Source organism: Mus musculus, chromosome 2 (genome assembly GCF_000001635.26).
Source record: "Mus musculus strain C57BL/6J chromosome 2, GRCm38.p6 C57BL/6J".
In the NCBI taxonomy this organism is placed as follows: Eukaryota; Metazoa; Chordata; class Mammalia; order Rodentia; family Muridae; genus Mus; species Mus musculus.
In genome coordinates, this window is record NC_000068.7 from 27,377,031 (window position 1) to 27,390,305 (window position 13,275).

Below are 13,275 nucleotides of genomic sequence, written 5' to 3' on the forward strand. Positions count from 1 at the left end.
CCCTAGGACCATGAAATGTTCTCATTGCCAGTTAAAACCCAGAGGTAGACTGTGTGTGTGTATATGTGTGTGTGTGTGTGTGGTGAGCACATATTCATTTCTACATATGCACACCCAGCATATTTGATCTTCAAGTTCCCCTGAAAGGGTGGCTTATAACCTCCTCCACTAGCAGAGGTGTGGAGGAAAGTCTTCCAAGCAGGAACTGGAAAGTCATTGCCAGCAGCCCCTGCCAGGGCTCTGCCGGGATTCCTGAGGCTGCTCCGATCCATGACGGCTGCATTTTAATAAGTAATTAGTACGAAATGGATGCTGCGAAAAGGCCCCAGTACCTCCCAGACAGCATTAAGCCAAGGCGTGCAAATGAACTTGGCACAGCAGGGCCTGGTGAGAGGCACCAGCCAGCAGCAGAGCGTCTCAGGAGAGCAAAAGGCCCACTCAGCAAACTTCCTGAACAAATATTAGGGGGAAATGTGGAGACGCAAGGAGGCTTGAAGCCTGGGTATGGAGATCAGGGGTCTATGACCAGACAAGGCTGGAGACCCATTCATACAGATGCCAAAATCTGTCCCTCCAGACACCTGACAGTAACTAGGGCAAAGTGTCGGTGTGTGACATGACATCAGAGGATTGGTAAGGCCAGCACCCCAGGCAATTGGAACAGGCCATGGGGTATACGCCTGCCCACTTAGCCAACCCTGGCACAATCCCTGTGTAACTCCCAAGACCTGCCACTTAAAGGACACACCACAAGATGTGCAGCTGTCTCATCTGTCCCTTCCCCCAGCAGGTTTCAGGGATGAGGATTCTGAGAACCATTTCAGGGATGGGGACACAGTGCTACGGAGTGTGCTGTAGCAGCAACAAGGGGGACAGCCTGTGTCAAGCCCAGTAACATCTGGGGTATGCTTCAGAGCCCTTCTGTTAAAAACTCTCAGCTGACTCACCTTACCTGGCTGCCAGAAACACCAGCAAATACGTCCCTCTCCCCTCCCCCATCCTGTGTCAAATTCGGAGGACAAAAGGCAGCAGATGTCTGGAGGAGGGGATAGGTCAATGGGGGGTGGGGGTGGAGACAGCTATTTCAGGGGAACAAAACAAACATCTGGAGAGGCAAGCTAGCTTCCTCCTGTGTCAGCTACAGGTGGCTGTGAGGTACAGGGCTGGCTGTGCCATAGCACTCTGTAGAACATGCTACGTAGACTAGTGATTCCTGCTTGGGATCCTAAGGAAGAGGGCCCGGGAAATAAGCCAAGGTCCGTAAGGTACTGGAGGAACGGTGGGACACAGAGAGGCCCTGAAGGCCCCTAACAAGCATAGCAGGATATGGGCAGGTGAGCTCTGCCTCCCACCACCACCGTGTAATACCCTGCCCCACTAGTGACCCACTAGTGACCGGACTGCACCCTTCCAGACACCATGTGGCTGACACCTGGAGGTGGCAGCTTGGCTATGCAGAGTCTGAGATTTCAAACTCTTGTTTAAGCATCTCTAGAACTCTCCCTTCCTTTAAACAAACTGCCACAGCAGAAAGACGGGGCTGAGGTGACTCAGTAGGGCTCTGTCCCCCTACTTCCTGCCTCACTGAGAGAAGCTGAAGATCCACAGCTGGGGAGAAGTGTCCAGACTGTGTGGCTGCCATCAGCAAAGCCTTAGACATTATCTAGTGTCCTACCACTCAGATGCACTGGCAGCGAGCGCCTTCCCCTGAGACCCAGGCAGCTGGCCGGCCAGCTTTCATACTGCCCCCTGCCTCACAGTCCTCAAACCACCTCCTGGCCTCCTCACCATCCTCCTTTCTATTCCTTGAGGTTCGCATGGATACAGGAGCTCCCGGGTGGAAAGGACTCAGTCTATGGTACTGGTGACAGAGACCTGTCATGACTTCCATGAAGTGAGAGGACTCAGGGGCTCAGAGGCTGCTGAGTGGAGACTAGGCCAGTGGGTAAGCAATGCCAGAATCATCTAGTGACCTGTCAGTCCATGCTCAGGTCTTGTTTAGGGCCAGGTCAACTGCTACAGAAGTAGGAAGTGCAGCGACATTTCTACTGAGTCAAGGGCGGGCACTGATTAGAAGCATCCCACCGTGTGACCCACATCAGTAGCTGACTGTCTGAGATCAGGCTGGTATCAACTGTACCATCTGGAGGGGCTGCAGGTTCCCAGGTGAGACCCCAGCTGGGACACACATGAGTAGCCTAGACCTCTGGAAACCAAGGCTCCTCCTACGGAACAATCAACCTCCTGTCCCTACAGAGCCAGACCTCCTGGTCCAGTCAGGGGCCCATGCTTCTTAGACTCTCCCACACTAAGGCTTAAGCGTCTGTCATATCAGAGTCACACGGATGCACTGAGGCTTCAGGGTGCCATTGCTTGACAGGAACTCACCCCTACTAGGACTTAGTGTAAGTGAGCACTTAAGACACTGGACTGTGGACACTGCCAGGAAGACAGAAAGCAGGCAAAAAAGCCAGGCTGTCAAGTGTACCACCAGGGCAAGTCTCACTTAGCAGGGCCAGGATCTGATGGAGGCAAAGAGGATAGCATACAGCTAAGAGAAGAACAGAGACGGCCCAGAAAAGGCTTGTAAGGCCTTCCGGGAGGGAGGGAGGGAGGGAAAGAAGAAGAAGGAAGGAAGAATAAAAGGAAGGAAAGGAAAAAGGAAAGAAAAGGAAAAGAAAAAAAGAAAAGAAAAAGAAAAAAACAGGTAATGGTGGTACACGCCTTTAAACCCAGTACTCAGTTTGAGGCTGGCCTGGTCTACAGAGCTAGTGCCAGGATAGCCAGGACTATACAGAGAAACCCTGTGTGTGTGCGCGCGCGCGCGTGTGTGTGCGTGTGTGACACTTTCCAGTGATGAGTAGGACCTAAGGGGCTCCCTGTCAGCACTGGTCAGCTGTCACAGGAGGATGGAAGGAAGCTACCGGACTTCAAGAAGGGAATTAAGAGACAGAACAGCTTAGCAAAGCTGGGGGCCACAGGTCCTAGTGGAAAGCGATGAAGCTCTCGGAGGGAGCTGAGAACAAAGGGAGCAGAAGAGGTAAGTGTCATGGTGACAGTTACCTTCAATCCTAGGCCTTCCCCTAGACTAAGTCTTGCCCAAGAGAATTGTCCCACTCACAGAGAAGAAGTGTCCCTCAACATGTGATGGGGCCCAGTAGGGTCAAAGGAGTGTCCTGGACCATCAGTGTGGCTTTTGTTGTAACAGCAGACAAAGCAGGCAGCTCTGAGGTGACACTTATCTGATAGAGGAGGAGAAAAGAAAACAACTGAAGAGTTGGACGGACAGGGAGAGGCTGTGAGGGAAAGGCATGTTATAGTGTCTTTAGTAGAGAGATGCCCACACGGGCACAGCAGACCACAGAAAAGGCCAGACAGGCACCCCAGGAGGGCGTAGTAAGCCAGAGAGACTGAAAGATGCAGTTGAGTGCCCAGGAGGTGTGGCAGGCTGCAGGAGCCAGACAGACACTCACAGAGTACGTGAGAAGAGCCGGTGGAGGGAGGAGGCAGCTGAAGAGGTGGGCTCCAGAATTTGGAGTCAAATTTGGTAGGTGACAGGAAGCAGCAGGAACAAACAATCCACACAATACCTTAGGAAAGTCAGATCCTCAGCAGCTTGGTTCTGAGAGGCCAAGTCCCTGGGAAAGGGACCATACATGCCACTTCCCAGGTCTGGGCACCGGACGAATGAAAAAAGCATGCGACTGTTCCTCAGGTGTGGTTATGAGGGAGAACACATCTGAGAGAGGTCCAGACTAACCTGGGCCCCCGGGGGTGGGGAGGAGGAGAGGGAGCACGGAGAGCACCTGGGAACCAAGAGGACATGTAGACAAAATGGCTAAGTTACACAGGAAAGAGAAGCTGGAAGAAGGGAAGGAGAGCTTTAGGGGGTGCTGAAGAGGGTTAGGGTAGCAGCTGGGCGGGCGGAGTATGGCATTAGGGTGACTCTAACAGCTGCTTGTAAGTGGCCAGAGTCTGCTTTGATATGTTAAGTAGTACCCCAGTTAGGCATTTGTCCATTTGAGTTTCTTTGAGATCCAACAGAGACCATCCTACTACCCTTCCCCTTCTCTGTCTCTCCCTCCTGCCTTCTCCCATCCTTCCCCCTGTTTTCTGACTCTTTGAAGGATACACTTTACCTTTTGAAACCCAGTGACCTTCACCTCAGCCTATAAGGCAGGTTAACATACTCAACAATGGTAGCTATCATCACAAACAAAAATGTCTACAGCAACAGTCTCGGTCCCTCCCTGTTCCCTGCTCCAGCACTGCCCATGGCTCTCTACAACAAGGGCCTGTCAATGGGCCTCATCCACACAGGAGAAGATGGCACAGCAGTCACTGCACAGATGTGGAAGTGAGGCTTAGGACAGAAGGCGATGGTCCTGGACCTCCCTGCGCCAAGTTGAAAGAGACAGGAATCCAAAAACAGCCATTGACCCTGGGCAGGAAGCTGGCCACTCTGTTAGCCTCCACTTCCTGTTCCACAACAGGAGAGAACAAAGACACAACACAGAGGACTGACATAAAGGCAGTGCCTACATCCCAGGGAAGAAGCAACTACTATCCAGGTATCTGTCATTTCTGGGAGCTGGACTCTCAGAGGAAAGCAAACAGAAGCTTTCCAAGGATCCCCACCACACTTCCATGGGGTTTTAGTTTCCACACTCCCAGGAAGAAGCCATGGTGTGGCCACAGCCCTCCCACCCTGGGCCTCCACAACTGGACAGACGATGGTAGGGACAAGGCCAGCAAATTACATCACTAAGTAGGCAGGCACCTTGCAGCCAGGCCAGAGCCCAGCAGCCAGAGCCTGGCTTATGTGCAGCACAGCCACCCTGGAAATCTCCCAAACAGAACTTATCTGAACTCAAACCTATTATCTTTAATGTAACTCTTCGGAAAAACACCAGGGAAGGCAGCCAGAGAGAGAGTCACTTCCGGAACTAACTTCTGGATCCCTCAGTTCATGCTGGAATCAGTATGGTGAAAGACCAAGAGCAGGAAGAAAACGCTCAACACTAAAAATGACAACATGCTAAGGATCCATTTCCTTGCTGAGTTCTTTAAGTAATTCCTCAAGAGCCAGCCCTGATCTTCCCTCTCAAAGGCTCAAAGACCAAGATACACACACACACACACACACACACACACACACACACACATACACACACACACACTCTCTCTCTCTCTCTCTCTCTCTCTCTCTCTCTCTCGCTCTCTCTCCCCCCCTCCCCATGGCTAGCCTGACTCCCACCACAGAACCTGAAGGAGAGACGGCCCCCAGAGACAGATGCAGGAGACATTAAGAAGTCTTCACGGGGTCAAGGTTTCCCAGCGCTCTAGGGTTAGTGGTTCTCTACCTGTGAGTCACAACCCCTGTGGCAAACATTGCGATTCATAACCGTAGCAAGATTACAGTTATGAAGTTCCTACTTCCAGGACAGTTTTATGGCTGGGATCACCACAACATGAGGAACAGTGAAAGGGCCGCAGCATCAGGAAGGTTGAGAACCACTGTTCTAGGGTCTCAGAGAACCTCCCTACCCAGGTACTCCAGGCCAGAGAAACAGAACAGATCCAAGGGGTAATGGGCCTCCCAAGCCTCCACTGCACCTGCCTGGCTCAGTTCCAGCATAAAGAGAATGCGGTGAAGCCATCATGACCAGCATGAGGACCTGCAACAAACACAACCAGTCCAGCCCCACCTCTGACAGTACACCCAGCCACTCTTTAACACACAGACTTGATCCCATGTCCAATACACAGCCTAGCACTTAAACCTCCTCCAGCCCCAGGTCTAGCCTTGTGCTGACCACAGGTTGTCCCTATAAGAGGGAAGGAGGAGGGCAATGCATGGGACCTTTTCCAACTCAGAGAAGCTGATGAGTGAGCCTGATGTCGAGTTGAGCCACAAGGGCTGACAAGTGGAGACCCGGTCAACTGCACTCACAGAATGAGCACCCAGCACACAGTATAGCACCGGCACTGAACACGAAAACCACACAAGCTGCCTCCACGGGGTCAGTTCAGATGTAGAGTCACACAGCCTCAGGACCACAGATAGCTGCAGGGGCAGAGCAGGTATTAGATGCATACTCTTCCAGACAGACCTTCAGAGCAATGCCCACCCACCCACTGCCGCCATCTGCAAATGGGACTTGGGAGAATCCACAAGGTTGTAGAGCTTCCACTGTACCTGCCTGGCTCAGTTCCAGCATAAAGAGAATGCGGTGAAGCCATCATGACCAGCATGAGGACCTGCAACAAACACAACCAGTCCAGCCCCACCTCTGACAGTACACCCAGCCACTCTTTAACACACAGACTTGATCCCATGTCCAATACACAGCCTAGCACTTAAACCTCCTCCAGCCCCAGGTCTAGCCTTGTGCTGACCACAGGTTGTCCCTATAAGAGGGAAGGAGGAGGGCAATGCATGGGACCTTTTCCAACTCAGAGAAGCTGATAAGTGAGCCTGATGTCGAGTTGAGCCACAAGGGCTAACAAGTGGAGACCCGGTCAACTGCACTCACAGAATGAGCACCCAGCACACAGTATAGCACCGGCACTGAACACGAAAACCACACAAGCTGCCTCCACGGGGTCAGTTCAGATGTAGAGTCACACAGCCTCAGGACCACAGATAGCTGCAGGGGCAGAGCAGGTATTAGATGCATACCCTTCCAGACAGACCTTCAGAGCAATGCCCACCCACCCACTGCCGCCATCTGCAAATGGGACTTGGAGAATCCACAAGGTTGTAGAGCTTGCTGATGACAGAGTAAAGACATACCCAGCCTGCTGGGTTCCAGAGTTCCACAGCTACCAGGCTTTATCCTCCAAGGGTACAAACGCTGTGTCTTTGCAAACAAAATAACTGAAAGATGCACCCAGGGAGAGGCTGGCAGCTCCCTGTGACATTCTAGGTTGGTTCATACCAGCACTGGAAAGTCAGACGATACCAACAGCATCAACTCAGCATGAAGGGACACTACTTGGCCTGCCAGCCTGCTGGGCACTTCCACTCCCATACACACACACACACACACACATCTCTCTCGCACACGCGCGCGCGCACACACACAGCCTCATACACCAGGGTCTGGAGGCACTGGGTTAGGTGTCTGTTCACACAGCAGGGGTGCAGAGAAGCCTGATCCACCCAGCCCACTCTCAAGAATGGAAAGAGTCTGAAGCAGCAACAGGCAGAGGGCTGGTGGTCTTATGAGCTCCTGTAGGGCAGAGCATGAGGCTGGACCTACTCCTCAGCTAAGCTACAGGGTCTCCACAGCAGGGTCACCTCCAGCCCCAATACCCCACCCTATGACTCAAGGTCTAAGTCCACCATCCACTCCCATTTCCCATAAGTTATGCTAAGACAAGGCCACGGAGACAAGGCCAAGGCCAAGGTGAAGCCCCCGCATGCAGCCAGCACAGTGCGCTCACTGCAGGGCCAGAGCTGCCTCATCAAAACTGCTGACGATGACATGGGACCCTTCTGTATGAAAGGCCTGGCCACACAGTTGGCCAGTGATCGAGTGATGGGTGCTTAATCCAGATTTATGTGTCTTACATCATGCATTCCACCACAGCAAATTAAAATCAAAATGAAATTACATGATATTATACACTGAGCACTCCAGGGCTGAACTGCTGAACAAAGTGTGGGTTTAGTTAGAGTTTGCCCATCTTATTCTCTATATGGTTATTCCTGGTGTGTGTGTGTGTGTGTGTGTGTGTGTGTGTGTGTGTGTGTGTGTGTTCCAGTTTTCCCATCTCATTCTCTATACAGTTACTCAGTGCCTGGTGCGAGTATGAACGGGTGTGTTCGTGTGTTTCAGCCCTCCCCAGAATCTAGGCCATCAGCCTCTCCTATCCAGAATGCTGTGGCAAACTCATCTCAACCCCTTCCAGGAATAAGACCAGGAGAGAATCCCACAGACCTAGCAGACAGAGAAGCCACTCACAGGACGGGGCACCACCAAGGCACCATCCAAATGGAGAGAATCATAACTGCATGTGCACCATAGTGCATGAACCTCCCGAACCTGCCAGGATCTCCGGGTATCACAGAGACCTTACACTCTACACTACTTGGCCTTGGCAGCTTTCTGTAACCTTGGTGCAAGCCTCCATGACCCCTTCATTCTTGCATCTCTCAGGCCTGACAAACCTACAACATCACTTGCATGGTGCTAAGTTCTGCTGACTGCTAGAGGCTTGGTCTCTCCTCGAGTCAGAGCTGCAGTAGCCTCTCTATGCTTTCATAGCCAAAAGAAACCTCTGAAACCTGATCCCACCTAGAAACGGACTCTCAAAAGGAGACCCACCGGACAGATGAGGGCACTGGCCCCAGAAGCCCCAGTCCTGAGCAGTAAGCTGGCTTGGAACACCACTTCACAGAGGAGCCCCTTGAGGACCAGATTGCCCAGCATTTATAGCTGAAAAGTTTACCCTCCTGTTCACATCCTGGACTCATGGCTGTTTCCTCAATCACGCAGTCCCTGAGGATGGTCCTCAGGGAAGTCAGAGACCGCCTGTCTCTGCCTCCCCTCAGCAGCACACAGAAGCAGCTAGCTCAGAGGCCACACCAAGCTGTTGGGGGAAGAAGGGCAGGCAGCATGGGGGTTTTAGGAGACAAGCTAAGGTCTGCGCTTCAACTCTCAGTCCCCCACCCGAAAGATATTCTAGTCATGACCCTGCCGAAAAGGAGGGCTGGAGGCATGACTCAGTCAGTAAGGCACTTCACTAATGTGAAGAAAGCCCTAAGCTTGATCCCCACCACTGCAAAAACCAATGGTAATAAATACTGTAACCCCAGCACCCAGAAGATGAGGGCAGGATCAAAGACTGAAGGTCACCCTCAGCTACATCTGAAGTTCAAGGCTAACCTAAGCTACAGGAGACTATCTTACAGGAGGCAGAAGCAGACAGAATTCTGTGAATTCAAGACCAACCTGGGCCGTTAAACAGAGAAATCCAGGGTGGGGTTACAAAACCAAAATGAGTTACCACCAGACAGTAACTTTAATCCCAGCACTCAGGAGGCAGAGGCAGGAGGATTTCTGAGTTCGAGGACAGCCTGGTCTACAGAGTGAGTTCCAGGACAGCCAGGGCTACACAGAGAAACCCTGTGGGGGGAGGGGGGAAGAGTTACCAATATTTCTGGTGGTACCTAACCATACTTATGCTCACCAGGAAGCCACTAATGAGTCTCGGCCTCCTGGGCCTTTGTATCTGCATCTGCCTGGCCTCTGGTTCCTCTCCCTCACCAGCTTTCATGACATCCCCTAGATTCAGGCTTGGGTGGTTCTCCTGACTGAGAGGCAGGATTCGCCCTCCCACTCCACCCTGCCACACACACCTGTCTTCAGCATGTTCCCATCTGTGACACCGGGTCGGCACTGGCCAGCCTGTGCAAGAGTTTTTCAAGCCCACACCAAGAGACCCACTCACCTTCCCGAAGTCTCGGACATCAAAGAGGTCGAAAGGGTCAAACAGCTCACTGTTTCTTAGTCCAAATTTGTCATGGCAGACTTTGAGGAAGGTGCGAATATTCTTCAGACACAAGAACTAGAGAGAGAGAGAGAGAGAGAGAGAGGGGGGCATTAGTAAGTAGACTACATCACAGAAAACGTCGGTCACATCTGCCACAAGCCCCTGTCTTGGGGTACCCATGCAGAGGCACTAAGCCGCTTAGCAGAAGACATCCCCATTACAGGCTGAGGTGGGCTGGAGCTCAGAACCTCAGTCCTCCCCAGGGGAAAGAATGTTCCATTCACCACGTTGGTCTGAGGGTGGAACACCAAATCAAAGTCAGCTAACATGCGCCCTGCCCTGCTGTATCTTGTGCATCCCAGCGCTGACTACAACAGCAGCAAAGAACCCTCTGGCATAGAGTCAGCTCGACAGAGCACCTCACACAACTGCGCATCACGCCCACATGGGCGTGTACACACAACTCCTTACAGCACACACCTCTCTCTTCACAGAAACCAAAACCAGTAGCCGAGGAGCTGTGTCACTGACCACCGGGACCCTGGAAAGGAGCTAGGCTGGACACAGCAGGAGGCTGTAGGAACAAAAGGCTGTAACTCCCAAAGGGACAAACCTGTGGCTCCATTCAGCACCACATCTCCCATCATGCTCCAGGCCAGCTCTGACCCTGACTTGTGTCTGGGGAGAAGAGGAGGTGACAAGATAGTCAACTTCTAGTCTTTGTGGAGGAATCAACTATAAAGAAACTGACAGGAGAGACTGGAGAGATGATGCAGCAGTTAAGAGCAGGTGCTGATCTTTGAAGAGGACCTGGTGTGGTTCCCTGCACCCACATCAAGTTCACACAGCCTGTAACTCTAGTTCCTGAAGGAATCCAGCTCCCTCTTCTGGCCTTGGTGGAAACTGCATACACACAGTGCACATATAAACATTAATTAACTACACTTTAAAACAAGGAAATAATTTTTAAATGTTAAAGAAGCCGACAGGCAGAGGGGAGAAGGCCCCAGCACAGACTTTGAAACTGGTTTAAATTTTGTCTGCCCATAGTAAGAAGAGAGATGACCAAAGTGGCCCATGCTCCTAAGGTGTTTGCCAGGCAGGTATTGTCCTCTGATCGTAGGCAGGGAGCAAACAGTATGTGGACGCCATTCAGCACCCAGCATAGCTGAGCACAGCATTCAAGAGGCAACCCACAGCCCAACACAACTCAGGACTTTAAGCCAATCCATACCATCCCTATAGGACCAACTTCTAGCTTATCAGCAGTGTAGACAAATGGATTCAGCTGTGACAGGCCAGAGTTACAAACAGCATAAGCCTCAGCTAAGCTCAGGAAACAGAGGTCCCAGTCCTGTGCCTCACCTCTGCCATGGGTCACTGCCCATTCTGGAGTCACCATTCATAGACAATGCCAGCATGGTTCCTGTGTTTCACCTCTCTCTGTCTCTCTGTCTCTCTGTGTGTGTGTCTCTCTCTGTCTCTCTCTCTGTCTGTCTGTCTGTCTCTCTCTCTGTGTGTCTGTCTGTCTGTCTGTCGCCTGTCTCTCTCTCTCTCTCTCTCTCTCTCTCGTGTGTGTGTGTGTGTGTGTGTGTGTGTACATGTATGAGCCCATGCTCACATAAACTCGTGCACATGCCTGTACCTGTCTGTCTGCCTGTCTCCCTCTATACCACTCTAATTTCCTCTAAACAACATTAAAGAGGAACTGTGCACACAATATGCTTTATCCCTAAACACCTGAGCCTGCATTTCCTGAACAATGACATCATCGTACATGTTCACAGCACAGTCAAGAAGTTAGCACAAATGCCACCCAATCTGCACATTACATTACATAAAAGGCAGCCAGAATGGCCTTTATGGTAAACAAAAAGAAAAGGATGTAAAGGGGGAGGGGAGGGGGGATAGGTGGGGAAGGGGAGGAATGTGGCTGAGGAGGAAAAAGGGGAACAGAAGGGAGAAATCTGAGTCCAACCCAGGACCACATAGAATACTGCTGTCACTTCTCTTTAGTTTCTACTAAACTAGAACTGGAATCTCCATTATATACTCTGTCCCATACAGACTGTGTCACTAGACACATGTACCCAACAGGCACGTCAAATGTTAAGGCAAGCATGGCTGAGAACCACTGATACAGACCGCATGGGTACAAAGGGCTCCTCATCTGTGTCTTGTACAGCCTGATGGTTCTAAAGAGTACCCACCCTGTGAAGAGTCTACCATCAGCACAGAAGGCATTTAGGGAGAAGGGTTTGTGTGAGCGGTGACAGCCCGGGGAAAAGCCACCCTGGTGGTGGATGGGTCACACACACACACACACACACACACACACACACACACACTGCTATACCATAAATGCTTAAAGCACCAAGCTGGATGCTTGGAAGTGGGGAGGGAGAATGAGATACAGTGGTGCACTCCTGCAGTAACAGCACCTAGGAAGCTGATGCAGGGGGCCAATGTGTTCTGGGCTAGCCTAGGCTACCTAGCAAGACCTTGTCTCAAAACAGAGAAAGAAAGAATAAAAGAAAATCGTCAAGACGATACATATTTACATATCTCAATTAAAAGACTCCAAAAATCGCTTCTCGGACTTTTGGCTAAGATCAATTGTAAAAGACTCAAAAAGACAGACGTGGAGACAGGCAGAAGGCCACGTGATGATGGAGATACTGTATTCCCAGCAGCCAGCAGCAGCTGAAGACAGGCCTGGGGCTCAGCCTCCCTCAGAACACCATCACAGCCAGCCTCTGGCCTCAACCAGCAAGAGGGCACACTTCTGCTACTATAAGCCACAAATCAGCAGACACGCACACACAAGCAGAAAGCACACACACACACACACACACACACACACAAGCCTGGAAACTGGGGCGAGGGTGAGGGGAGGCTCTGCACCCTCCAGCCCAGCACCACCTCTTGCCCCTCCTGCCCTGTGGAGCGGAGCGCTGAGCTTCCAGCCTGGCTCAACTATTTTCGTCCATGGCTCCTCTCTAATTTCCACTAAGCATTTATTTTAATTCCTCCCTGGCCTCCCATTTTGGAGTTAATTACACAGGTCCTGACCATAATCATGGCCAGCAAAGCCAGGCTTCTTTTCGGGGCTCAGCACAGGCCAGTATCCCTTGTCCAGTGGCCCAGCCTCAGGCTACACCCACCCCATCACCACTCCCACCAGTGACCACTTAGGCAGCCTAACCTTCAAGAGTCCCACCCCTGGAAAACAGCCACACAGGCAGAGGCTGGCTTCATGGACAGGAACAAAGGTCCTAGAGGGTCTACCAGGAAGCAGCCTGCACACCACCCTGCCGCCCTTCATGCAGACCATCCCCTAATCTACTCACTCCATGTCCGTATTCATTGCCACGGTCCTGTGGGCGGGCCATCTTATCTTACTTACACAAAAGAAAACCAAGGCAGTAAGTAAGCTAAGGACTTTGGCACACAAGCTGACAGCATCAAGGGTCACAAACGAGCCCATTATCTGCTTCAGAATGAAGGGCACTTGAGATGAAAGGCTTCCTCGGGACGCAGGGTCACCTGCAGTCTATGCCTACCAACAGCACACTTAATTCCCTCTCTCTCTCACTATACAATTAGGGAAACGGAAGCCCAGGGTGGCAGGGGTGGAGAATACCTAGCTGGGAAGGACAAGCCCATGGTGTCTGTCAACCTCTCCCCTTCCCATGGAGGTGGGGCGGCAGGCATTGTTGGTGAGTCTCAGATCCCTTCTTCCCCGACTTCCCCAGCACCAGGAAGGTGAGACCC

General features: G+C 51.8%; 1 protein-coding gene across 6 annotated transcripts in view, besides 1 other annotated feature; it reads right to left on the reverse strand.

The window, feature by feature from the left end:
• Vav2 (vav 2 oncogene) overlaps positions 1 to 13,275 on the reverse strand; it is a 165,505-nt gene that overhangs the window by 114,927 nt on the left and 37,303 nt on the right. For 5 of the 6 annotated variants that reach the window (NM_009500.2, XM_006497858.3, XM_006497856.2 and 2 more), the window contains one exon: positions 9,460 to 9,576. The exons of the other annotated variant lie outside the window; for it this stretch is intronic. In NM_009500.2, the coding sequence (NP_033526.1) occupies positions 9,460 to 9,576 (117 nt within the window). The remainder of the gene's footprint in view (positions 1 to 9,459; positions 9,577 to 13,275) is intronic. 6 annotated transcript variants of the gene reach the window in all.
• Positions 12,423 to 13,014: an enhancer, noted in NCBI's record as "Vav2R7 preCRM_Gm fragment; positive regulatory potential score and consensus GATA1 site only in mouse". NCBI's record gives its function as "erythroid enhancer when transiently transfected in human K562 cells and when stably integrated in mouse MEL cells" and the evidence as "EXISTENCE:reporter gene assay evidence [ECO:0000049][PMID:17038566]".